A 23,837-nucleotide genomic window follows, 5' to 3' on the forward strand; every position below is an offset into this window, starting at 1 on the left:
CCAGACAACTTATCCACACTATACACTGTCTTTCCTACAGTTACGCGTCGGTCGCAACCGAGAGATTGTCACTTGTCTCGGGGCTCGTCGTCGACGCCATGTCCTCGTCCAGGAGCGCCGTGAGGCTGTCGACACGCACCACGACTGGCGACGGTGTGCTCACGACCGACGCCATGTCTCTGCGTCTGGACGGCGCCGTCGACGGTCGACGCGGTCGTCCGTGCACCGGTGACGCCGGCGACGTCAAGTCAAACGGGTCCCGCAACGCCCCGAGTAGCTTTTCCCGGGTATCTAGTCGATCGTAGACTGTCTTTTTGTCCATTGGCGGCGCCACTGGCCGCTGCAGGACACTGAGGACGTGAAACTCTTCCCTAGTCGTCCACAAACCGTTAGAAAATATGGACAACTTGTCTCGTACCGAAGGGCGAGTCGTAGCGACAGCCGAGACGTCATCGGTCGGTCCCGCCACGACGTTGGCACCGGCGCGGTGCTCGTGCCACGTACTGGCCGGGCCGTGTGCGGGCGACGCAACCGTGGGTGCTGGGGCGGGCGCTGAGCGACTGGCGGCGACATGTGCATATGCTGCGTCATGTCGGCTTCGAGACACTGCCGCAGCGAGTCGTCGGAGAGCGGTGTGGTCTCTTCGGTCTCAGCGATCGTCGTCGGCAACGTATGAACGTCGATCGTTCGCTCCGATGTCATTGCGGCGGCGGTCGTTGCTGCTTCGTCCAGATGTTTCGTGGTCGGACGCCGGCCTTTCCAGAGCATCGACTTGCGGCTCAAGAGTCGCCGGTGTTCGTGCTGCGCATTGAGCTCCGAGAGCTAACGTGTGACCGGATTAAACAAGACAAGTTGTCCTTCATCGAGGCACCTTCTGATCCTTTTCCTGCTGCGAGCGGTTCGCCACTTCAATGGACGTGACGACGACGCTATGGACGGAGCCGCAGTGCACACGGAGCGGTGCTGTGCCCGAGAGCGCGTGGACCACCATGGGCAAGTGGGCGTTGCGATCTTCGCCCAAGCCCAGCTACCGAGGTGTGCACGTTGGTCAATACCCCTACTTGATGACTAACCTGGCCTTCTTCGCCAAACCCCCACGCAAAGACGCAGCCGTCGTCACCCAGTGCGATCGAGTGCCATTCGCCGAGCGCACTAACATTGTTGAAACCTCATGCTGCGAAGGGGAGCGAGTACATGGCGGAAACGCATTTTCCCTCAAAGAGGCGCAGGCGCACGGGGCGAGGCTTGTCTACCGTGGTGCCATCGCCCACTTGGCCGTAGTTGTTGCCTCCCCAGAGAAGCAAGTCGCCTGCCTACAGATTACACAAAGTCGGTCAAGACAAGGATCGATGCCGGGTCCTTCTACGTGAGTGAGGAGCGCTGTGTGCATCCCGCCGGCCGCCACTTCCTTGACGCGAACGTCCGCAAACATCTAGAAGCACAAATAGGCTAAGAGATCGGAGAGGCTACGAGGTTAGGAGGTTAGGGGGTTAGGAGGTTAGGGTACCTCGAGCGGTGTTGGTAAGTTATAAAAGTCTGTCTGAGGTCGCAAAAGCCCGAGCCGACCGTTCGCAGCGTTGCCCCACACCAGCACCTGCGTCGGCGTCGTGGCAATCACGTGGTACGTCCCGGCAGCGAGGCGCTCGACGTGCTGCAAGTGCGGGTTGAGCGTAAAATGCCGCCGACTGCCCATGTCGCCAAGCCCGAGCTGCCCCGCGAGGTTGCACCCGGCCACGTACACTTGGTGGAGCTGCGAGATGACGAACGACTGGTCACCGCCGCACACGATCGCGTACGCCGCGCACGGTAAGTGCTTGGCGTGGATCGGTATGTGGTATTGCTTGGCCTTGAAGCCGACGCCCAACTAGACCACAAGGACGTGTTGTGCACCTTGCCGTCGCGCTATCCAAAACGTACTTGGCCGTACGTGTTGTCGCCCCACGCAAAAATGCGGCCGCCGTCGACCGAACAAAGCGTGTGGTTGGCGCCACATGCCACGTGGAAGACCTAAACCCAAATTGTAAACCAGATGTAGATGTGCAAAGAACTAACGTACTTGATGCTGCACGAGCGAAGCGACGATCGCGGGCACCTTGACGTTGTCGACGTGGAGCTGGCCCAGTTGGCCTTCACTGCCCCGTCCTACATTTCATAAGACAATGCTCATAGTGCAGTTAGATCATGCTACCAAAGCAGTAGAGATGCGAGTTGATGTCGACAATGGCCGAGTGCTCACGGCCGCAAGCGATTTGAACAGGGAAGAGCCACTTGCAGCGAAGCGGCGTCGGTGTGCACGCAGCGGTGGGCGTCACTGTGCCAAGACGGCCGTGCAAGTTGGAGCCAAAAGTAAAGACAAAGAGAGAGTCTTTCCGTAGGATCTGAACCGCGAGGTTGGTGACCGCGCAGGACATATACCGGGTGTCGCAGTGCTTTGTCCGCTTCACACGGTGCTCGAGCTTGAAGCGCTGGAGCTCGACGGCGTCGGTCGCATGGACGTTGATCTCGTGCGGCTTGCGGTGGGCACATGTAAACATGACCTACGCATGGTGGAAGCCTTGATGGCGCACGGCGAGAGTACCTCGGCCGGGACCACGGAAATACCGGGTATGTTGGGGAAGCTAATCGACACGATGACGCAGTGATGCTACGATCTCCATGGAACTTATGGGGTATGAAGAGGGTAGTACGGGGAGCGGTGGCTTGGACAAGGAGAGTTCGTATTTGGTTTCGCTGCCGCGCCGCAAGCGAATGCTGCTGACCGACACGAGCACCTTGACGTCGTCGGCATGGCGCTTGGAGCGCGCTCGGTGCACTGGCACGGGTTGCACCGTCGGGCGTCGGTCCACCATGGCGGCAGTTTTGAATACGTCGTAGAGTAACTGCAGCTAGCCCTCGCGACTCTACTACAGTAGCACTACTAGTGAAGAATTCTCATTTGTACTAGTAGATATTTTCGGGGTTATAAAAGTAGGGCTAGCCTAGAGTCTAGGCTAGCCCTGCCTGTGAGAAATGCGAAAGTCGAGTGAGGAGTAGGAGTTTGCACTGAATGCGCGCCGTGATTGCTTTTCGGATCGAATTACTTTCAGGAGGTTAGGGCAAAGCGATAGAATCTACGTTATAGTTGTACAGCTAGACTAGGACACCGAGTCCTCATGGCGTCACTAGCTCTTGAAGAGACCACCGCGGGCAGCCTGAAGCATTTCCTGAAACCGGGGCGTGTCGACGGGTTCGGACGACGCGGAGAGGGAAGAGGTGAACGAGGAAGTCATCTCCCAGCTGCTTGGCGCTTCGAGTAGGCTGTTTGTACTGCGCACGTCGTGCTCGGTACTGCGGACAACGTCGTGCAGGCTGGTTGCGCGAAGCGCGTCACGATGGTTGGTCGTACTCAGTGCATCGCGCGGATGAGCACTGGACCGGTGGCTGGAGGCATGGGACGCGCTGCTATCGCGGTACCCACCCGTGTTGATGGCAAAGATCAGCTCGGAGCTCTGGAAGCGCGGCTCGGCCTGCTCGAGCTCCGACGGTTTGAAATCGTCATAGCAAAACGGGCTGTCGGCCGGGAGATACGTCGGCGACGTAGCTTCGTCTTTCTTTGTCAGCATGCGTTGCTGCAAGACGTCTCGCCGGTACTGGACGAGGAGGAAGAGCACGAGGAGACACCCGGCGACGTCTGCGGCGATGACCCACGGCGTCGACGCCGAGGCATTGGAGCTAGAGCCACCTACGGGTCAGTCATGAGCGCTCAGAGCGTCTCTATCGATAATGGACGTACTCGAGATATTGCCAGTCGATGGCGTTGACGTCGGTGTCACGATCGGTGGCACCGGCTGTGTCGTGGGCGGGGCGGTCGTTGTCGTCGTAGGCGTCGTTGATGACGGCGGCGTCGACGTCTGGTGCCTTGACGACGTTGGTGGGTTGGTTGTTACGGGCTTGGACGTCGTTGTTGGTTGGGGCTTTGGCGTCGTCACGGAAGGACGAGTTGTGGCCGGTAACCTTGTTGTCGTTTGAGGGGAGGGAGCGGCGCTGGAGCTTGTCGGTGCGGGTGATGGTGGTTTTGATGAAGGCGAAGGTGGTGCTGTCGGGCTCATCGACGGCGTTGGACTGGAGCTTGGCGGCAATGGCGCGGGTGTCGGTGATGCCGTAATGGTTGGTGTCATAGTTGGCGTCGGTGTCGTAGAGGGGCTGGGTGCCGGGCTGGGACTCGACGTCACGTTCAAATTAGGTGACCACGACGGCGTCGGGCTGCTCGAGGCGGGTCGCAACGTTGTTGGCGCCACGGTGTCTGCCATAGCGCCTTGATGTGCCATCGCGAGCGCTATCGCAAGTAGTTGTAGCCCCCGCATTTCGTGATGTGTAGTGCCGTGGCGGCGGATCTCCGACTGGCGGCGCGGTTCCTGCGGCGCCACAGGTCGCGACCAGCTGTCGAATCCTACGGCTCTCTTTGCCGAAGGAATGACGTTGCTGCACCTCCATCATGGTAATCTCCGAGCCCGCCAAAAACGAGATCGAACTAGTTGCTAGGCCAGTTGTAGAACCATCGGGTTCGATTCCGACACCGCCAGAACACATGTTTTTGAATAACACAATTTGATTGGTGCATTGCATGATTGGCATCAAATTCGGACCAATCACAAGCGCGCTCGCTATATCGAGCACAACTGAAACGACCTGGTATGGGCGGTGGCGCCTCCACGATCGCCGGCTTCGAAGCGCTGTCGCCCGCCGACCAAGCTAATGCGCAAGCCCAATACCAAGCTCTCGTCGCCGACGGCACTTCGGATGAGACTGCAATGACTGCCATTCGGGCCAAATTTACGGCGGCGACAGTGCTCATTGAGCTGCCACAGCTGCTGGATGCGATCGCCGCCGCCGTAAGCCGAGGCAAGACGCCGCTCGTGGTCGACGCCAGCGATCGCGTCAATACATTCTTTAGCTATCGCCAGTGCACGCTTCTCGATGGAAAGAAGATGGCCATGGACAAGAGCATGCGCAAGGTGCCCGTGCCAGAGATCATGGAAGAGGCGCGGGCGCGACTCGTGGGCGCACTCAAGTGCGGCCACCCAATGGTCATTGCCATGAACCAGTGCGTCGTCGACGTTTGGAAAACGTTCAATGACGCGACGCTGCCGGTCGACGTGACGCAGCATGGAAGGTTGGCGTTCTTCCCAAGCGATCTCGTGTGTTCGAACGCAGGGAAAGGGCTTCTAAACCACCTCGATTCGCTCTACCGACCCGCCGACACCAAAGACACGAGCAACATCCCGCTCTGTCGCAACCCCAATGAGTTTCACGTCGTGCTCACGTCGAATTTCGCCCACGTGGACTTTGAAAAGTACCTTTTCAAGCCCGAGATGGGTCTACCGCCTCCCAAGTACCAGTACGAGTTTATCCTCGTGCAGCAAGAAGCCATCGAAGAAGATTTGTAATCCATGTGTATATAACGCTAAAACGATATGAGCTATCGATCGCGTCTACTTGAGTAATAGCGCCCGACGCTTGGGTTTGCAGTACGCTGCCGCGTACTCGGTCGTATACAGGTGCCGCGGGTGCACAACCGGATACCGCGGGTGCAGCAGCAGCGGGTTCTACCAAATATGACAATCTTGTCCATTTTACTTTTGCGATAAATCAATCAATACACCGTGTAGCGATGCCGTTTATGGAAGTAGGGCACAATGTGACTCGGCACACGATGGACGCTCTATCGTACACGAATCACAAGGTTGCACCACGATCGTCGCTGGAGGTACCTCTGGCTTGGGCGTCGTGGCCAGTACTTTGCTAGTGTGGCCACATGTGGCTTTTGGTGCGGCGGGATCGGTGCTTGACTTCACCGTTGGAGCAACTGCCTCGCGGCTCGTCGGAGCTGCATCGGCGTTCGCCACCGTCGTTGGAACCGACGCCGCGTAGGTCGTCGTAGGCACCTCTTTCGGGCTGTTTGTCGACGTCTTGACCAGCTCGAGGCGCTCGATTGCGCCGGACGTTGCTTTGGCGGCCTTGCGTCGGGACCGCGCTTGGGTTTTCTGCAACAGCTGCGTCTTTTCCCGCGCCAGACGCTGCTTCAAGTGGGCTTCGAGCGTCGCCTGCAGCGCGGAGCAACCAACGATCGGTGCCTCGAAATGCACCTTCTTGGTCGACTTGATCGTTGCGATCTTCGTCGATGGTTTGAGGACCACTTGCCGAATGTCCTTGGGTGCCGACTCGTTATGCAGGATGTGTACTGGCAATGGGTGCACGGGCATCGCGGGCAAGACAGCCCGACGACTTAGTCGTGGCGGTGGCGACAACAGCGCGGCCAGCGGCGGTCCAAGCGGCTCGGATACAAAGGTGATGGCGCTCGGTCGGTCGAGGTGCTCGATGTTAGCCTTGCACTGTAGCCGGCGCTGATATGTGAGGTCGTCAAGGCGACCGCCTGCCAACGACTGCTGCAAACTCGCGGCCGACACGCGCAGCTGATCGAGGTGCATCTTGGTGGCGCGCTTGAGCTCGTCGCCTTGCGAGAGGCTCTCGAGCGACGCCCGGCGCGGCGATGTCGTCTACGTCAGAGCGCAAGGTCCAGCAGCACATCGTTTATTTTACGGAGTCGATACCCAGGCGAAATAACTCGGTGCTTTCTCCGTCTCGTGCTCCAGCGGCTTGCCGGCCGCCGGTAGAGGCGCCACTGGCATTGAGTCGCGTGGCGTTGCCACGTCACGGAGCTGCCCCTACCGTCTCCTGAGCGCGACGGGCGATTCACATCGGTCGTCGGTACCTCAACTTCCTTGCTGCCGGTCGCCATGGCCACTGAGAAACGGTTCTGTCAACGGCCGCACCAATGTTCGACGCTGCCAGCAGGGTTGTGGTCCTCTTCCTCTCCAGCGCAACGCCATTACAAGTGGGTGTCAACGTGGCGCCAGCCAATTCTTCAAATATGTATGTATGGACTTTGTCTTAAGGATGGCTGCTAATGCTCTCGTCTTCGCTGTCTGCACCGTCGTCGGCGGCGACATCCGCATCGCTCGCGGGGCTGGCATCCGCCTCGTCGTCGGCCTCGGCCTCGGCCCGCTTGTTGGCGCGGCGAGGCTGCTTGGCGGCGCTTCGTGTCGACTTCTTTTCGTGTTGCCGAAGCAGCTTTTGTCCTTGGCGCAAGACAGGTGCCGCTTCGTGTACAGCTGCGCCGAGCTCGGGACTCACGAGCGTCGCCGCCGACTCGACGTGCTTGAGGTTCGTATTGGCCGCTGCGTGGCGAGCGAGTCGGCCAAAGGCGGCGGCGCCACTGCCTTCGGACATGGCCTTGTGCCACACACCAGGCGGGCTCGCACCCCCCGAGGGCACGCTCTGCGCGCGCTCTAGGCCGGTGCGGTGTAGGCGCTCGGAGAGGGTGTCGTACCATGCGTCGCACTCGTCGTTGTCGGCGAGCGTAAACTTGAGGCGGCGCGTGCCCGTGCCGTCGGCGATGAGACCATGCGGCAGGTCCGGCGCATACGCGATGCCTGTGACGCGGAAGAAGCCGCGCGGCTTGGTCGTCGCGCGCTCCGAGACGTAGTAGAAGAGCGTGTCGTCGTGCAGCACCATGTAGCGCCGCTTCCAGTTCTTGACAAAGCTGCCTTGCTTGCGCACGTAGCCGCTAAAGGCGGGTGGCCCCGACGGCGCTTCGTTGCCGCTGCGACTCGACGAAAGCATGTCGTGGAGGTCGAGCTGCCCGGAGGCTGCTTTGCGCAAGCCGGCGGCGACGTTCTCGAGCAAGGACATCAAGGCCAATTGAAAACTGAGCTCGTGGCGAGGCCGATCACCGGCGAGATTGATTTCGACGTGCACTTCGAACGACGCCGTACGAGTTGCTCGCATATCGCCTTCGGAATGCCATGCCACGGACAGCTCGTCAGCGCAGGCTCCGTTGAGCGGCGAGATGGTATCGGCCTTTTGACTCCGCGGGTTTCGAGGCAGTCCATGCCCATGGATTGACCAAAGCTGCAAGCGGCCGCGGTCGTCGAATCTGCACGATGACGTGGCAGGCTCTGCAAACGTGAAACGGTCGGCATGCGGTGTAACGCAGCGCGTCACCGCACCGCTGCATTGCGCACAGACACTGTATAAAACAGAATATAAACGCGTGTCTTTAGCGCAGACAGTATTTTATACAGTGTTTTAAGGCGACCGACCCACAACCTGAAAGGACAGGCGACGATTTGATACATGATTTCATGTTGGTCCATGAGTACCTGTAGGGGAAGCTTGTGCGACCAGCAGACTGCGTCAATAGCAGCCATCCGATTGTCGGCATGTGCACTGCCGAGATCGCATCGGATACAGAATCTGACACAGCGTATTTTATCCGGATTGGCATTGCGCATGCGGAGATTCGGTCGTCAGCGCTTGCTTTGCAAAAGTAGCTGACGTTGTGGCACAGCAGTGGTACTTGAAGTGGCTTGAGGAATCTGCTACCACGTTCGGCAGTGCTCCGCCACCCATGCTCGCCGGTCAAGATGACAGGGGCCATGCGACTATAGTACTCGCCGCTCGTCCGGCGGTCTAAATGAGCAACAACCATTCATTCACATCAAAGTTTCAAAACGACTAACTCTACGACGTACTACACACAGCGAGACAGGGACTAGGCGCTATAGCGACGGTGCTGTGTCTTGTGGGCAAAGCAGTCTTTACGCAGTTGCGCCAGCTCGGCGTCAATCGACGATGTCACGTCGCGGGACAGCGCGTGTCGGGGCACAAACACCGCCGTGCCAAGCCGGCGCGGGATCGGTCGACCGGCGATCGAGCCCGTCGCGAGCTTCTTCGATACGCGCATCGGGCTGCAGCAAAGCATCTCGGCGAGGAACCCGCGCAGCGTCGTGCCGGTCGGCAGTGCCAGCGCGCCTTGCACAAAGTACTCGATGAGCTTGGCGGCGTACAGCTGCTCGTAGTGGAACCAGAAGCCACGCGTCTCGCACGTAGCAGTCGCCTTTTCACCGACGGACGGCGCCGCGTGCCGCGTCTTGAGCGGCTCAACGGCCCGCTTGAAGAGCGTCTCGGCATGCAACAGTTGCTGCAGCGTCTCGACGTCGGCGTCCGTGACCGCCCGCGGCTCAAAGTGGCTGCGGCCAATGTTGCGAAAGTTGGCGTACGGCAACGCTGCAATCTTCTTAGAGACGCGCATGGGTGCGCACTGGAGCTGGCTGGCGATGTAGCTGCGTAGCGACGTGCCGGCCTCGACGGTCGAGAGAAGACCGCGCAGGAAGCACTCGATGAGCGCCAGCATGTAGCCTTCCTCTTCAGGCAGCCACACACCGGTGCGCTCGGTGACGTGTGCGTCGGCCTGTACAGGCGCCAGTAGCCGTGCAATGTCCATTCGGCTCCAATTCAGAAATGGCCGACCAGGTGCCCGCCCACCCGATCCCCTAGCCCTGCTCGTGGCCGCCGAGAGAGGCGGTGCGATGCAGAGATATCAGAGGGCCTTCGCACAATGGCCTTTCCGCTTTGGCTCAAATAGGCGTTTACGAGTAGTAGCTGCGCTGCTGGCGCCACCCACCACTCCATTCTCGTTGTGTTCTGAAGCCCACTCTCAAGTAGCTGCGCCTCGCTTGCAGTCGCAGCAACTTCGACGCCCTTCTTCGCACGCACCTGCGCGAGGAAGACGACGTGCGTTGCAGCTCAATTCGCGCCAATCGGTGACGACACGCGACGTGACAGGCGGCTGGTCGACCAGAGGAGTAGCACTACGCGCGTGCATGAGGAACCCGACTTGAACGGCAGGTGCGACGTCTCCAAGATCGCTTCTGTGGGACGAGCAGCACGATCGGCGCACAAGCGAGCCCGAGCGATGCGCCCGCCCACATCCAAAGCACGGCCAGACGCCACTTGGCCTCCACCGCCCATCGAACGCATGTCGGCGGCAGGTCAAATTGTACCAGTGGTGGCGCGACGACTGTGGCTGTCGTTGCAAAGCACTGCATCGTGCCTGTTCTGTAAATTGTGGAAACGAAAACAGAGGTCGGACCTCGTGCTGTGCAAAGTGCGCCAGCCAGTGCTCCTTCTGACTCCACTGACGATCCAGAAACCCGACGATGGTTGCTGGCGACGGTTGCAAAGGCGTGGCACGTGATGTGCAGATGCACGAGCGCCGGCCCATCGCCCGCGACCAGCCGTTGCATGGAGGGCACACCCGTGTCGACGTTGCGGCCATTTCGTACGTCGGCACTTCGCCTGCGTAACTTGGGTAGCCGATCGTGATGTCGTAGATCTCGGGCTTGACGTCCGTATTGGCATACGCGTCAAGGAGGAGCTGCAGCCCCGCGGCGCCCGGCAACAGCACGCGCTCGAGCGTTGGCCGGCCTTGCGCAGTCGCAAACGCCTGAGACTTGGTCACGCACTCGGTGTGGATCGTTGTGCCTTCCGGAAAGAGCATGAGCCAGACGGGGAAGGCGTCTTCGACAAACGACTCCATGTACTCTACACGATACGCATGAGATGGCCAACGCAAGAGATGAGCACATACGCTGGACGTGCGGCTTGTCGTGGACCAGGTCGCGCCGAAGGAAGAGGAATTCAAGCAGCGCCATCGTCCAGCCCATGCAGGGTACGTACGCCAGCGAGCTCTTCATACAAAGCTTGAGCTGCGGCACGGCGCCGACCAGCCGCACATCTAACCGCAGCAGTGAGACCAGACGGACTGTATCTGTCGCGATGACTGACACTGCTGCAGGTACCACCAGTCGGCGTCAACCTGGTGGTTGGCCACCAATACGATCGGCGTTGCTGCGGTCGCTGTCCGAGGCGCGTCGCCACTACACACATGCTCTTCATCCCGCGCGAACAATGCGCGTGGCGTTTACCTGAGCGTCAACGTGGCGACAGGAAAGAGAACGCTCAACAGGTCGACCCAGTCGACAAGACAGTACGCCCTAAGACGAGGCATGAGCCGCGAGCAAAGCGCGCGGAGGCAGACGCAATGCATCGGCGAATGCGCGCGCGGCCAAACGGCAAGAGCAGCGCAAAGGCGGACGCATACAGCGTCACGAGGACCACATGCACGAGCAGCAGCACGAGACAGGCGAGCGTTGATCGCACCGCCATCTTGCCGTTTGTATCCGGATTTTCCGGATACCCGAGACGCAATAAGATCTCAAAATAAGATTGCAAATACGCCCATATCGTGGCTGGATGATTCGTAGCGCTGGTCAGTGGGCAGCGGTCGAACGACACTGGACCAATGCGGCGGTGGGACCATTATGTACCCCTGGGTTGGTATTGTAATCATTCCCGATGGACGCCACGACAACGTGCAATCGGGTGGCTTGCCCTGCAACTCCGACGCGTGCTGGCCTCACTGGCCGCGCGGCTACTCGAGCGACCGTGCCACGTATATCGCGTGAATGCATTGGCTGCAGCAACGTCAACGAAGCGCTTCGCACGCGTCAACCCCGGACGCGGCTGCCGCAGAAAGCAACTCCATTTCACGGGACCTGATCGCAAATGGCGACCGCCTCTATCGACTCGGCCTTGTCGCCAGTACATTCAAGAGATTTGGGTGCCATTGCAAGTCTGACGATCACGATCGTCCTATGACAGCCGCAGACAAAGCGCGCGGACGTAGTATAAAACCAGCGTCTTTGCAAACAGTGGATTTGTGCAAAACAGTGGTTGGGTGCGCCCGATGAATTCCGAGCCGCTGATTTCGCTACACGCCAACGGTGCAAAACACATTTTTCACCTTTTCGCACATGTGAGAAGAGAGTGTGCACTGGTCTGCACCAATCAGAACCACGGAACGTGTGAAAAATGTCATCACCACGGTGGTGTTTACGTGTAGCGACGTGGAATTCGACGAGCTTCGATCGAAACCAGCAAACAGCAATAAGAAACAGCATTTCCACTTTGCACCATGCTAAACACGAGCTTTCTGCGGCTCCGCGCGGCGCTTGGCGCTGCGTGGATCTTCCTCAACATGGCGGTGCTCAACCTCTACCAGCTCTGGATCATGGCCTTCAAGCCATTTGGCCGGCGCTACGCCCGCCAGCTCATGGGGTACACCCATAGCGTGCGGCGCTTCGAGGCTCAGCGTGGCTCTGTACTAGCACGCTCTGCTTTCAAGACTGGATCGACTTTACGGCCTTCTACTCGCCCTCGGCCACAATGGTCGTCACGTACGCAACGCCATGTCGCGCGTCACCTCACATGTCTGGTGTAGCGGCGACGCGATGCCCAAGGACACGAGCGTGCCCGTTATCTTTATCGCCAACCACCAAGTCGACGCCGACTGGTGGTACATTCTGCAGCGTACGCCAGCATGATCTCCATACAACGACGACACGAAGCTAAACCATACTTTGGTATAGTGATCCAAGCCCACGGCGGCACGCCCAACGTCAAGATCGCGATGAAGGACTCGCTGGCCAAGGTGCCCGTCTTTGGCTGGGGCATGTACATGTTTGAGACGCTCTTCCTTCGGCGCGACCTGGCCCACGACAAGCCGCACGTCCAGCGTATGTGCTCATCTCTTACATAGGCCATCTCATGCGTATCGTGTAGAGTACATGGAGTCGTTTGTCGAAGACGCTTTCCCCGTCTGGCTCATGCTCTTTCCGGAAGGCACAACGATCCACACCGAGTACGTGACCAAGTCGCAAAATTTTGCGACTGCACAAGGCCGGCCAACGCTCGAGCGCGTGCTGTTGCCGCGCGCCGCGGGGCTGCAGCTCCTCCTTGACGCGTATGCCAATACGGACGTCAAGCCCGAGATCTACGACATCACGATCGGCTACCCGAGCTACTCGGGCGAAGTGCCGACGTACGAGATGGGCTACAGCCGCCACATTGACGTCGGTGTGCCGTCCATGCAGCACGTGCTGGCGCGAACGCACCCCGAGCACGTTCACTTGCACATCACAAAGCATGCATTCGAAGACGCCAACACCAACGTGGAGAGCTTCCTCGACAAGCAGTGGCTCAAGAAGGAAGCGCTCCTCAACGAGTTCATTGCCCACCAGGTACGCCCATACAATGTCGTCGTCCATCGACTCATATGTGCCCGTAGGAATTCGCATCGGCCTCGGCCTCGCGTCGCTGCGTCACGCCCGAGGTATTTTATATCCTGGTCAATTGTGCATTAGGTCTGAACGATGTCTAGACCAATATCTGGGGCACGCTTCGTCTGTGGGCGGGCGCCGCCATCTCGCTCGTGCTGCTGCCAGTCGCGCTGCCCTGTACGCCTGGCACGGATGACAGTCGATCCTCATTGAATGACGTGCGTAGGCTTGCTCCTCTGCAGCACTGTGGCACACGTTCGAAACAAGACGCACACCAAGTCGACCAAGTCGGCCTAGTTCGCATTCTGTTACTAGTATACGATATTCCATACTAGTATGCGATAGAATGGACCTGCAGACCTGCGATGCGCCTGAGGAGGCAACCACTGACAGCGGCACCTTGCAGTAGCATCGCAAAAGCACTGGACCGCGTCTTGTGGCTTCCGCGCTGCATAGCCGGTCTTGGACGCCACAGCGAACCAGCTCAGCACGCAGCTGCATGCATCACGTCGTCGTACTCACGTCCGAGGACGATGTCGTGAAGGGTGTAGGAGGACTGAGGAGAAGCTGGTTCTGGCACCAACGACCTCAAAAAGCCATCTCAACTGCCCGACGAGACGCGGCCAAGTGGGAGTACCAAGATCGCACCGTTGGACACGCGACGACGCCCGACCGCTGGACCATCTTGGTTCTCCCACTTGACCGTGTTCGCAGAGTAGCTCCACGAGTCGAATGTTGCGCCGACAAACGTTGAGCTAGATGGTGCTGTCGGACGACACTAGAGCATCGAGCCGGGCTTGGTTAGTTGGGTGTTTTCGACAGCGTCGGCGGGCGAGGAATCTGGTCCAAGCAGGACGTCTAGAAAGGCTTCACATGAGCATACACCTGATTGATCTCAATCTTGACGCAAGCCAGCAACACGGAGGACATCGTCCTCGGTAACCTCCGTCATGGACGCCGAGGTGCGTAGCGCGCCGGTCAAAACCACTTGTCTGGGGGCTCATACGCTCGAAAACTCGACGTTGTCGGAACCCATCTCGTGCGCAACGGCTGGTTCGCACCCTGTCCCACAAGGACCGCTCCTCGGGCAACGCCGCCTCGCCGTACCGCGGGCAGAACCTTTGGTCTCCAGTGATTCGTTCACCAATATGTAGCTGGTCCATCGACATCACCAGCGGACTGCTGTCGAACGCAAGAAGCTAGCGAACATGTACCATAACCTTAAGTGCTCGCTTGACTATGCTGACTGATGGTCTAGACAATGGTTCCATGTAGATCGCTCATCCGGTATGTCGTTATATTATCATCTATGTGTCTTGGCTGCAGGTTCTACTCGTGGCGGCGCCGTTGATCGGAAAGAGCACGAGACCCGCGTCGTCATAGCAGTCACTGCGCAACTGCACCAAGTGCACGCGGGCGTCGTTCCGGCCCGTCGCGGCGCCGGCCTCCACGTTGGCAACAAACCCTAGCGTGCCCACGCGGTGGGGCAGCGCGTGGCCTGCCAGCGTCGCCAGTGACAGCTTCTTGGAGACGCGCATCGGCGTGCACCCGAGCTGTCGTGAGAGGTGCGCGCGGAGCGACGTACCATCCGGCAAGCCAAGGTGACCCTGGATAAAGTACGAGATCATGGCGTACGTGTAGTCTTGCTCTTGGTCGCTCCATGGACCTGCGCGCGCACTTGCTGATGGCTTCAACGGCCGCGGGATCGGCGTCGCCCGCTGCACCTCGACGCTCCGATCGAACGAAACAACAAGCAGATCGAGCTCGTCGCGCGCCGCTTGGCGCTTGATGCCATGCAGCACGGACGGGTCGCAGACGTAGCGCAATCGGCCAAAGTGCTTGGGGTTCACCGCGTCGGGTGCGTGGAGTTGGGCGAGCTTCTTCGAGATGCGCATGGGCAAGCAGTCGAGCTTGTCCGCGAGGAAGACGCGGAGCGATGTGCCGGGGAGGACGGTCGGGTAGTAGCCCAAGAGGAAGCTTTGGATGAGTGCAACCGCGTACGCCTCTTCCTCGGTCGACCACGACCCGGATCGGTGGGCAAACAAGATCGTAGTTGGCAGAGCCATGAAAATGAACAGTGCGACTCGAGTCGCGGGGCACTTGGCGCCTGATTTTACGCTGCAAGGCGTGTGATTGGTGCAGTCGCTTCGGAACGGTCGCACGGCGCGTCACATGATCACACGCTCACCAACGATGCATGATCACACGCTCACCAACGAGTGTGATTGGTGCAGTCGCTTCGGAACGGTCGCACGGCGCGTCACATGATCACACGCTCACCAACGATGCATGATCACCCGAATGCCCCACCCTGTTGTGACGTGGCGCCAGCTAGAAAGTGCAATCTAGAAAGTGCAATGTGCGGATCAACGAAGTAGTATTCGCAAAGGAAGGACCACAGCACAAATCGTTGGGTGAATCATTGTTGACAGGAGCTCGCGAATTCATGGAACAACTGCGCTACTGTAACATGTCTATTGAGCACAAGCCTTTAAAACGACGACTGCATGGAACCGCTCAGAAAGTACGCCGACGACGGTGACACCATCTTGAGCTGCTTGAGCAACATCCGGTGCTCTCGTGGAATGAACAAGGCCGAGCCAATGCGCTTGGGCAGCTTGCGCCCCGCGAGCTCGGTCGTCGCAAGCTTCTTCGAGATGCGCATTGGACTGCAGTGGAGCTCGGCCGCGAGGAAGGATCGAAGCGTCGTACCGCGTGCCAACGGCAAGTCGCCGTGCACAAACGACAAAATCAAGTTGTACGCGCGGGTCTGCTCTTGGGGCAGCCACATGCCCACGCGGAGCGACGCAGGCGACGGCGGTGGCCGGTCGTCGTCGACCACCTTGGGGGACGTCTGCGTCTGGTCAAAGACACGCTGGAGGTACTGAATATGGCGCAACATACTCGCCGCGATCTCGGGTGCCAGCGTGTGGTTCAGCGTGTAGCGCAGCTTGCCGACCTTTTGGGGCAAATGAATGTGCTGGGAAAGGCTGTAGAACGCAAGTCGCTTCGAGACGCGCATGGGCGAGCAACGCAGTCGCTTGGCGAGGAAGCACCGAAGGGACGTACCGGGCAAGACCGCGCCCGCAAAGCAGCCGGCGAGGAAGCCGTCGATGAGCGATAGCGCGTAGCTGTCTTCAACGTCGGTCCACATGCCCCGGCGCAAGTCCCCACGCGGCGGCACGGGGTGGCACAGAAGGCGTGCAATCTCCATAGTACTACTACAGTCGGCGACTTGACAAATGAACTTGTGGCAGCCGTCGACCGGGTGGCGCCAGTTGCACATGAGATGCACCGCGATCTTGCGACACCAATCTCTGAACCGTCAGAAAAAGAAAGGCCACACGACCCGCCCGTTGAACTCACGCATACACTTTGGTGGTACCACCACCTGCTGCTGCTCCTGCCCGGTCATGGCAACGTCGCACGTGGCAACACTGAGCGCCCAGCGTCCTTGGCTCGGACGAGTTGGCGCAGCAAAAAAAACTTGGGCCAAGATACCAAGCTGCCGTGCCACCTCCTTTCGACATTTTCAGAGTGCGTGGCGCCGAGCTCGCTGGAAGCCCATGTTGTCAGCTGCGAGCGCTTCTATCGAAGGTGGCGTCACTGCGTCGGCTTCGATATCGCGTCGCGAGGTCGATCTTGCTGGGTGTTGAAATGTTATAACGCCTCGTTGAAGGGCATGGTAGCGTTAGATATGCTGTTAGATCGACGATAACGACGCTGCCACGACACGGCGTCATCCATGGCCAATGCCTGCGCTGGCAGCTGGCCGCCAACGTTCGATGGACAGTGCTACTGGGTCCACATCGGAGACAGAAGAGCAATGTCAAGTGCCAAGTGGTCAGAAACCAGCGACGCTACTGCATGGGAACTGGCAACGGACGAGATTAACATGTTAGATTTAGAAAGGGCGAATAAATAAGACAGAGTGATGCGTTCAGACTTCGACCATGGCGGCCCGGCGCAGCAGCAAAAGCGGCGTCGCGATCGGCCGCAGCGTCGCCTCTGCGTACGCATTCGGGTTGGTCTTGAACGCAAAGCAGGCGGCGCGGGCGGCCGCGAGCTCGGCCTCGGCCTTGAGCGCGGCTTGTGTAAATTCGGCCGTGTGCTTGGACTGCGGGCGGTACGTGGCCGTGCCGACCTTCTTTGGGATCGTCTTGCCGCCAATGAGGCCGGACGCGAGCTTCTTGGAGATGCGCATGGGGCTGCAGCCGAGCTGCTCGGCCAAGTACGCGCGCAGCGTCGTGCCCTTTCGGAGGCGGAGCTGGCCCTTGAGGAAGAAATCGATGAGCTTCCACGCGTACACTTGCTCTTCGCGGAACCAGTAGCCCGTGCGGTGCATGGCGTTCGAGTGCATGTCCATGCCGCGCTTCTGGGCTTCTTGCGGCGACGCGAGGCGGTGTTCGTGCGCGAGGCAGCGATGGAAAGTCGCTTCGAGCTGCGCCAAGTGGGCGAGCGTCCGTGTGCGCTGGGCCGTGTCAATGGGCTGTTCGAGGTACCGCTGCTGGCCGAGCTTCTTGGGCAGTGCGACGCCCGCGAGCTCGAGCGGTTCGCGGCTAAGTTTCTTGGAGATGCGCATCGGCGAGCACGAGAGCTTGTCGGCGAGGAAGAGGCGCAGCGACGAGCCGGCCGAGAGCGAAGGAAAGTAGCTCAAGAGAAAGCACTCGACGAGCGCGAGCGCATATTGCTCTTCTTCATAAAACCACTTGCCCGTGCGCAGCGACGACGACGACGACGACGAGGCAATGCTGGCCGGCGACGATGGCGGCGACGACGGGCACAGCACCGGCGACGACGGCGGCGAGACCGAGGCCGTCGACGTCGCGTCCGAGACGTCGTCGTCCATGCAAGGCGAGAGGAGGCGAGAGAGGTCCATCGCGAAAAGTAGAAGTGGCTGATGCAACGCGAATCGCAGAATGAGACTCGCCGATCCTGGCGATCCTCCCTTCAAGAGCAACGTCAAAGCATGCGTGTGCCTGCGAATTCCACGCGGCGCATCGGGCCAATCAAATCGCGCGAGGTATCCAGTCCACGGCTCCTTCGCTCGACCTGGTCACGTGTGCGCACGCTCCTGATTGGCCGCCGACCCAACTCTGAAGCGATCGGCATGCATTCCCGCGCCTGAGCTGCCGGCCTTGCTGCCTTGCTATGCTCGCAGCCAATCAGCGTGTCGCAGTGCGACGGATTGGCTGGCTGAAAATTCGAACCGCCAATCGGATGCATGAAAGCCTAGTATCCACCCAATCAGAGGCAACGGCGCGTGGCCGCGGTGTTCACCGTGTGCGACGGTAGGATAAGCCCGCGCTGTCGGCATAGATATGGCCTGGGCGTTGAAGGCACGTTCAAGGTCGCACGAGGCGCGCATTTTGATTGGCCCAAGCCAGGCCCGCGATGTTTGCTCGCGATGCCATCAAATGGGATGCTGCTCCACTTCACTGTCCCCCACCTGGCTTCGCAAGCTGGCTGGAAGCGAATCAAGACGTTCTTTGCATAGCAACGAAACGATCGACGCCTGTCACAAGAATTCGGCGTGCACAAGCCGTGGGAAGAAGCGAGGGTGATTCCAGCGCCCACCTGCGCGTCGAGCCGCAGCGCGTGACGTCAGGATGCAAGCGACACGGAAGACACGGGCGCAGCGAGAAACGGCATGATGAATCCAGTGGCGGTTTTACGCTACCGCGACGGGCAGATCTTGTCTTTTCGTCGAGAAGACTGCGCAGCGCGGCGCGGACGAGGCACGTTCGTATGATGCGATACAAAAGCGACAGCAATCGTCGCGAAGGACCATCGTTCTCACTCCGCTCCTCGTCCGACTGAGATGATGACCTTGGATCGTTTACTACAGAAGCTATCTATCGTATACACGTCCATCGATTTGAACATATTGAGTCGCCGATGTCCATTTCGGTTGAACGGGCAGAGCGCTCGTATTGCTACGCTGTGCTTTGAACACCAAAGTCGCTTCGAGTGCGTAAACGTGCTGTGCACCTTGCGGCGCCTGCATAGAGTCGTTGCGAGGTGTCAGACAAGGACGATCATCATGGTTGCAAGAGGCGGAAAATAGCGTAAATGCGTCGGCCGGAAACCGCGAATGACTTGACCAAAATCGTCCTAAACACAAATGGCTCCCTCCTTAAACGCCAACGCACGAGCTATTGCCAGGAGCACCAACAAAATGTGTGTCCAGTCTTCGTGCAGACGACCGCAGTCGCTTGGTAGCGTACATGTTTGCGAGCTTTGCTCGCAGGCTTATCGCCGATGCAGGGCCCTTTGTGCTCCAAACATGGGCGCAAAGGAGCTCGTACGTGTCCGAAACGACGCACGCAGAGAGGTCCTGCACTGCGTTGCCATCACGTGGAAATCTGAAAAGACTACGAGATGGCGAGGAATGAAACGTGACTGGCTTGACGTCAGCGGCTGAATCGTTCACGACATATTCTCTTGCGTGAGCTTGGTGCGGTCAAAAAGACAGGGTCGTCGGGCAGCGCGACAATGGCAGAGACCGTCAACAGCGACTTGGCCGGCCATCGAGACACAAAACGTGGTGCGTCCGCGACGACGCGACGTAATGGTTTAGCGCATAGACGCCTGCATGGCGTGTGCGCGAGCTTCGCCAAAGCAGAGCTAGCGGTGCTCCTCGCCCACCGGACAGCTCGACAGAACCCCCCGCTCGCATCGCAAGAGGTTCGGGAGCGCAAGCATTGCCGAGCGCGCGGTTGTTATCGCTGACTGATAGAGCGGAGCGCCACAGTACCCAGCTGCATGCTACGCGGTCGACCTGGAGCGGGTCGATCTCGGCCGTGACGCGCGCCGCGTTCTCCTCTTCGAGCGCCGCGTGCGAGATAAGCCTGTCTTCGGACGGGTCCTGGCACGAGCGAAAAAGGCAACTTGATCTCGACATTTCATTGGCGGAATACTTCCTAGCGACGTGTGATTGGTCAAAATAGATGTCCTCGCAGCAAGTTCCCTGGCCACGAAAGCACAGCGAGATCTGGCACTGGGTAGCGGCCCCACTGCTTGCGCTTCGTTGTCCACATTGTTTCAGAATTGATTGAGCCCATGTGCCAAGTCTACGTCGCAGCGATGCACGTTGTCGAGTGTCGAGGACCCTGGCCCTTGACCCTTCACGGCAACCTCCAGGCCTCATCACATATCCGGATACCGCTGGGTGCAGTCGTCGGAAAACAGCAGCCGGCGAAACCGGTTGGCGCACGGTTGCACAAACCGACTCAGGCAAAACCGGTTATTGTCCGACCTAGCGCGCATGGTGCGGTAACAGTCGACATGGTTCCTTCAACAACGATGACGATGCAAGCAACACCACATGCGAAGACGTTCTTCGCTTTTCTTCCGCTCTCTACTCGCGCTTCTTCTTGTCGTCGCCCGAAGCGCGGGAGTAATCGAGCTTTGGGATGAGTCATCAGATCCAGTCTCCTCTGACACTGCAAGAACTACCCTTCTACCCGCATCTAGCGGATCGTCTCTGTTCCGGTACGGGTGCTGCATGTGGCCGGCTCGCATGGTACGATGCGCTTTGCTGTGTGGGATTGTAAGACACACTTCGGTGCCATCAGCCTCGAGACGTCGGCAGTGAAACCCACCCTATTTGCGGCGACTGTAGTCAGCAGCATCTTATTTCTAAACCGCAAGGTTGGGTGCAGCCGCATTGGGCGTTGTATAGCTTCTTTGGGACTTGCGGCACCGAGGGGACAACGCGCGAATGTGGCGCTTTGGCGTGGCACACGGGCGTCACTGTCGGCGTGGTAACGTTGCCAGTACCGTCTTCTCTCTTCTCTCTTGTCGTGACTTCACCCACCGAATACGACGTTTTTGTAGAGGACAAGGCAACAGGTTCAAATATTTACAGAAAGGCGCCGTGTTGTCTGTCGTCACGCAGCGCATCCTTGGCTTCAAGTGGTTGTTCATAGAGAAGCGGCGCCCACGCCCGATTACGCGACAGAAATGGCGCCTTGTTCACGTGTGCAACCGCTGTGTTGCTGAATTTGCGAGCGATTTCAAGCTCATTCGAGGGTTGCCGGAGTCCTCGTTCGCAGTACGAGACGCACCATGTATAGCCTGTCGGTCGTTGCCGATTGCTCGTTGGCCTTGCGCGTCAACCGAATCTTCCTCTGGTAAGTCAAGTCCGTGGGTTCTTGACGACAGGCTTGACGAGTTGAAGTTGGGACGTCAAGCGTGGTATCTTTTGCATTTTAGCCAATCAGGCACTCGACCGTTCGTGCTGGACCAATCAGAAGCCGTGATAGATCCACGCCGGTGCGGATACCCATCTGCTTCGTGGCGCCGGCAAACGCGAGGAGGTGCGTTTTAAAAAGCGCACCCTGTCCGACCTTCAATGGTGCGCCCCCGCACTGTCCCTCGTCCCAGGCCAGGTAATGCCGGAAGAGGCAGGGGCACACTCAGCGCGTTGTATTTGGCCTCGCTGGCAAGCAACCGTGCTACCTGATCGAGCACGCGAAGTAGCGCGCCTTCAAGGTGGGTATACGGCAGGCTGCGGTTTCTATGTTGAGCTGTTCGTTCGTGCTCGGTGCAGCGACAGTATCGGGTTCGTGTACTCGGACGGCGCAACCCAGGTTCGCCACGAGCACCCACGCGAGAGGATGATGATTCTCCCTCTCGTAATGCCAATATGATGGAGGATGGGTGGGAGGCGGGTGACTTCAAGGGCCGCTTTGCTTCTAACGACAAGAGCCCACCACGCATAGCTCGCACGCATGGCCACGAGCAGGCTAGTATAGGCGTCCACGTCGAATGGGTCACGACGACGTTGGCAGAAACTAACGCCATCCCGACCGAACAAAGTTGGTATAGAACGGGTGGCACCAAAAGCGCACCTAAATAGCAAATCCGCCCCCGTCCCGATTCTTGTTTCGTGATCATGCAGTTGCGCATCAAAGCACAGACGCTCAGTTTGAAAACGTCAAAGTACGATGGACATTGCCCGCCTCTTGAGCCCGCAAGACGAGTTCGATGCGCTCGACTACGACCAAGTCGTCGACATGCGCAAGGCGAGGCTCGAAGCGCCGTCGTCGCCGACGCTGCGCGTGGGCGCGTGGTCGTTTGCCGAAGAAGCGTACACGATGGCGCTGATTGAAGCGTTTCTCATGGGCCTCTTGCCCGAGCTCCATGCGGGCACGCCACTGCGGTCGTTCCTCGCCTCCAAGCTCGAGTGCGTGCCCATGCGCGTCTCCAAGAAGCTCGCCTTGGACCACCTCGCGGGCCGGCCGCTCCTGAAAAAACTGGGCCAGAAACGGTACTTGCCGACCGACAGCGTCGCGCCGTCGGTCCAGAAGGCAACGCGCCAGCAGCTCACGCACCTCCAGAATGCTTTTTTGTGCGCAAAAGAAAAAGACATTCTGTACATCCGCGGCCTCGACACCACGACCATCGATCCCGCCGCCAAGGTGCCGCTCGGTCGGCCGCCGTCGGCGGCCTTCTCCACCGTGAATGCGCTCGGCCACCGCACCGGCTACTGGCTCCGGGAAGAGCAATTGTACGCACACAAGCTCATCGACTGCTTCTTAAAAGGGGTCCTCGACCTCCCGAAAGGTATCACACTGCGGTCGTTTCTCGCCGACCGCCTCTCGTGCAGCCCGATGCGTATTTCCAAGAAGCTCGCGACCGGCAGCTTGATGGGCCGCGCGATTCCGCGCAAGATCGGCACGGCCGTGTACGTGCCCAAGTTTGACGCGTCGGACGCGTTTCAAACGCTCGTGCAGCAGGCGCAGCTCGACCTGAATCGCCTGCGCAAGGCGTGCTTGGACAGCCGCGCCGCGCTCGCCCAGCGCGAGGACTGAGCCTTTCATGCCTCTTCGTGTCTTTGTGTTGTCGATCTAATCCGAGTAGTAAACCCTCGTGTCGTGTGTATGATGTGCTGGGATGCGTGTCCACGCTTGCTTACATCGAGACGATCCAGAGCTGGGCGTCGAGGTAGTGACTCAAAGAATGTCAGCTGAATCGCTGAGCTTCGGCGTGACGCACGTTTACGGTGCGCGATGATAGCTGCTGATGCAGCTGCTGAAGGGCATTTTCGAGGATAATTTCTTATTCAGTTCTTGGACACTATGGCTAAGATCTAAGTCGCCTCCGACAGAGCCGTCCGTACTCGATGTGTGCTGCACGTCAATAGCTAAGAGTACTTGAACGTACAGGAAGTTGTCGACCGAGAGAGGAGTGCGGCTTGTACGCGTGTACGCTGACGAGGCAGAACCGTTGTTATTGAAGGGAGTCTATACGAGGCAGAACAGTCGTCGCTCATAATTCTATGTTGGCGGCTGTTCCATGGACATGCTAATGGGCCGCGACCGCCGTTGTGCTCGCGGTCAAGGCAGCAATAGTATCAGTACACGCTTGCACGCCCGGTACTAGGCGGTTGCAGCATCGCTCATCGCGCGAGGTCCCTTGGTACATTTATGCGCACCCCACAAGTCCGGAAACGCTCTTCGCTTGTCGTCGCGAGCTCCGTAGCATGTCCTCTATACCTCTATATTTATAATTGCATCTCGATAAGCAAGAAAATGTACCGCGAGTTGCTGCGTCAACCCATGCAGGCCTTTGGAAGACGATGAGAGGCGCATCTTGTCCAAGAGCCCGCCGAGAGTGCCTTAGCTCACAACCTGCGACGGGAACAGGACTCGCGAAGCAACAGCGTACTAGTACCTGTCCAAGTTCCAAGTTTGCACCCGACGGCGACTGTAGTCCCTCGGAGGAAGCGTGTGCTGACGATGGTCGACATGAAGAGCACTTGCCGCTGATGGATGACCGCATCAAGTTCGAGTGCATAGCATCGCTTTGAGCTGCGGCATCATTTCGCTA

General features: G+C 59.0%; 12 protein-coding genes across 13 annotated transcripts; 3 read left to right on the forward strand and 9 right to left on the reverse strand.

The window, feature by feature from the left end:
- Position 1: 1 nt before the first annotated feature.
- SDRG_00076 (hypothetical protein) lies at positions 2 to 2,868 on the reverse strand. Its single transcript, XM_008605538.1, has 12 exons — positions 2,688 to 2,868; positions 2,579 to 2,644; positions 2,189 to 2,537; positions 2,057 to 2,142; positions 1,918 to 2,007; positions 1,508 to 1,864; positions 1,367 to 1,432; positions 1,195 to 1,313; positions 1,074 to 1,152; positions 872 to 1,027; positions 419 to 822; positions 2 to 371 (listed from the first exon to the last, which is right to left on the reverse strand). Exons 1-12 carry the CDS (start codon positions 2,847 to 2,849, stop codon positions 41 to 43), a joined length of 2,265 nt encoding a protein of 754 aa, XP_008603760.1. The 5' UTR covers positions 2,850 to 2,868; the 3' UTR covers positions 2 to 40.
- Positions 2,869 to 3,090: 222 nt separating this feature from the next.
- SDRG_00077 (hypothetical protein) lies at positions 3,091 to 4,489 on the reverse strand. Its single transcript, XM_008605539.1, has 2 exons — positions 3,773 to 4,489; positions 3,091 to 3,721 (listed from the first exon to the last, which is right to left on the reverse strand). Exons 1-2 carry the CDS (start codon positions 4,341 to 4,343, stop codon positions 3,162 to 3,164), a joined length of 1,131 nt encoding a protein of 376 aa, XP_008603761.1. The 5' UTR covers positions 4,344 to 4,489; the 3' UTR covers positions 3,091 to 3,161.
- A 164-nt stretch (positions 4,490 to 4,653) lies between these two features.
- Positions 4,654 to 5,458, forward strand: SDRG_00078 (hypothetical protein). The gene has a single exon (XM_008605540.1). It carries the CDS (start codon positions 4,674 to 4,676, stop codon positions 5,424 to 5,426), a length of 753 nt encoding a protein of 250 aa, XP_008603762.1. The 5' UTR covers positions 4,654 to 4,673; the 3' UTR covers positions 5,427 to 5,458.
- A 13-nt stretch (positions 5,459 to 5,471) lies between these two features.
- On the reverse strand, positions 5,472 to 6,781 carry SDRG_00079 (the record flags this gene model as incomplete). Of its 2 annotated transcripts, XM_008605541.1 has the most annotated exons (5): positions 6,752 to 6,781; positions 6,591 to 6,704; positions 5,751 to 6,536; positions 5,642 to 5,701; positions 5,472 to 5,585 (listed from the first exon to the last, which is right to left on the reverse strand). In XM_008605541.1, the coding sequence occupies exons 1-5, from the start codon at positions 6,776 to 6,778 to the stop codon at positions 5,472 to 5,474; spliced, it is 1,101 nt and encodes a 366-aa protein (XP_008603763.1). In that variant the 5' UTR covers positions 6,779 to 6,781. The 2 variants fall into 2 exon arrangements, with proteins under 2 accessions (XP_008603763.1, XP_008603764.1); XM_008605542.1 differs by lacking the exon at positions 6,752 to 6,781 and having other exon boundaries at positions 6,591 to 6,747.
- A 97-nt stretch (positions 6,782 to 6,878) lies between these two features.
- SDRG_00080 (hypothetical protein) lies at positions 6,879 to 7,994 on the reverse strand. Its single transcript, XM_008605543.1, has one exon. The coding sequence runs from the start codon at positions 7,825 to 7,827 to the stop codon at positions 6,931 to 6,933; it is 897 nt and encodes a 298-aa protein (XP_008603765.1). The 5' UTR covers positions 7,828 to 7,994; the 3' UTR covers positions 6,879 to 6,930.
- Positions 7,995 to 8,516: 522 nt separating this feature from the next.
- Positions 8,517 to 9,507, reverse strand: SDRG_00081 (hypothetical protein). The gene has a single exon (XM_008605544.1). It carries the CDS (start codon positions 9,323 to 9,325, stop codon positions 8,594 to 8,596), a length of 732 nt encoding a protein of 243 aa, XP_008603766.1. The 5' UTR covers positions 9,326 to 9,507; the 3' UTR covers positions 8,517 to 8,593.
- Positions 9,508 to 9,873: 366 nt separating this feature from the next.
- Positions 9,874 to 11,049, reverse strand: SDRG_00082 (hypothetical protein; the record flags this gene model as incomplete). Its single annotated transcript, XM_008605545.1, has 6 exons — positions 9,874 to 9,939; positions 9,974 to 10,425; positions 10,472 to 10,618; positions 10,669 to 10,760; positions 10,809 to 10,877; positions 10,922 to 11,049. 6 exons carry the CDS (start codon positions 11,047 to 11,049, stop codon positions 9,874 to 9,876), a joined length of 954 nt encoding a protein of 317 aa, XP_008603767.1.
- Positions 11,050 to 11,845: 796 nt separating this feature from the next.
- SDRG_00083 (hypothetical protein) lies at positions 11,846 to 13,434 on the forward strand. The gene is made up of 8 exons (XM_008605546.1): positions 11,846 to 12,000; positions 12,051 to 12,119; positions 12,164 to 12,252; positions 12,312 to 12,458; positions 12,505 to 12,962; positions 13,010 to 13,054; positions 13,103 to 13,178; positions 13,228 to 13,434. The coding sequence occupies exons 1-8, from the start codon at positions 11,858 to 11,860 to the stop codon at positions 13,296 to 13,298; spliced, it is 1,098 nt and encodes a 365-aa protein (XP_008603768.1). The 5' UTR covers positions 11,846 to 11,857; the 3' UTR covers positions 13,299 to 13,434.
- An 837-nt stretch (positions 13,435 to 14,271) lies between these two features.
- Positions 14,272 to 15,067, reverse strand: SDRG_00084 (hypothetical protein; the record flags this gene model as incomplete). Its single annotated transcript, XM_008605547.1, has 1 exon — positions 14,272 to 15,067. The coding sequence occupies one exon, from the start codon at positions 15,065 to 15,067 to the stop codon at positions 14,309 to 14,311; it is 759 nt and encodes a 252-aa protein (XP_008603769.1). The 3' UTR covers positions 14,272 to 14,308.
- Positions 15,068 to 15,389: 322 nt separating this feature from the next.
- Positions 15,390 to 16,233, reverse strand: SDRG_00085 (hypothetical protein). The gene has a single exon (XM_008605548.1). It carries the CDS (start codon positions 16,213 to 16,215, stop codon positions 15,493 to 15,495), a length of 723 nt encoding a protein of 240 aa, XP_008603770.1. The 5' UTR covers positions 16,216 to 16,233; the 3' UTR covers positions 15,390 to 15,492.
- A 636-nt stretch (positions 16,234 to 16,869) lies between these two features.
- On the reverse strand, positions 16,870 to 18,089 carry SDRG_00086 (hypothetical protein). The gene has a single exon (XM_008605549.1). It carries the CDS (start codon positions 17,878 to 17,880, stop codon positions 16,942 to 16,944), a length of 939 nt encoding a protein of 312 aa, XP_008603771.1. The 5' UTR covers positions 17,881 to 18,089; the 3' UTR covers positions 16,870 to 16,941.
- Positions 18,090 to 21,919: 3,830 nt separating this feature from the next.
- SDRG_00087 (hypothetical protein) lies at positions 21,920 to 22,902 on the forward strand. Its single transcript, XM_008605550.1, has one exon. It carries the CDS (start codon positions 21,953 to 21,955, stop codon positions 22,817 to 22,819), a length of 867 nt encoding a protein of 288 aa, XP_008603772.1. The 5' UTR covers positions 21,920 to 21,952; the 3' UTR covers positions 22,820 to 22,902.
- The last annotated feature ends 935 nt before the right edge of the window (positions 22,903 to 23,837 follow it).

The sequence above is a fragment of the Saprolegnia diclina genome (assembly GCF_000281045.1).
Source record: "Saprolegnia diclina VS20 unplaced genomic scaffold supercont1.1, whole genome shotgun sequence".
NCBI lineage: Eukaryota > Oomycota > Saprolegniomycetes > Saprolegniales > Saprolegniaceae > Saprolegnia > Saprolegnia diclina.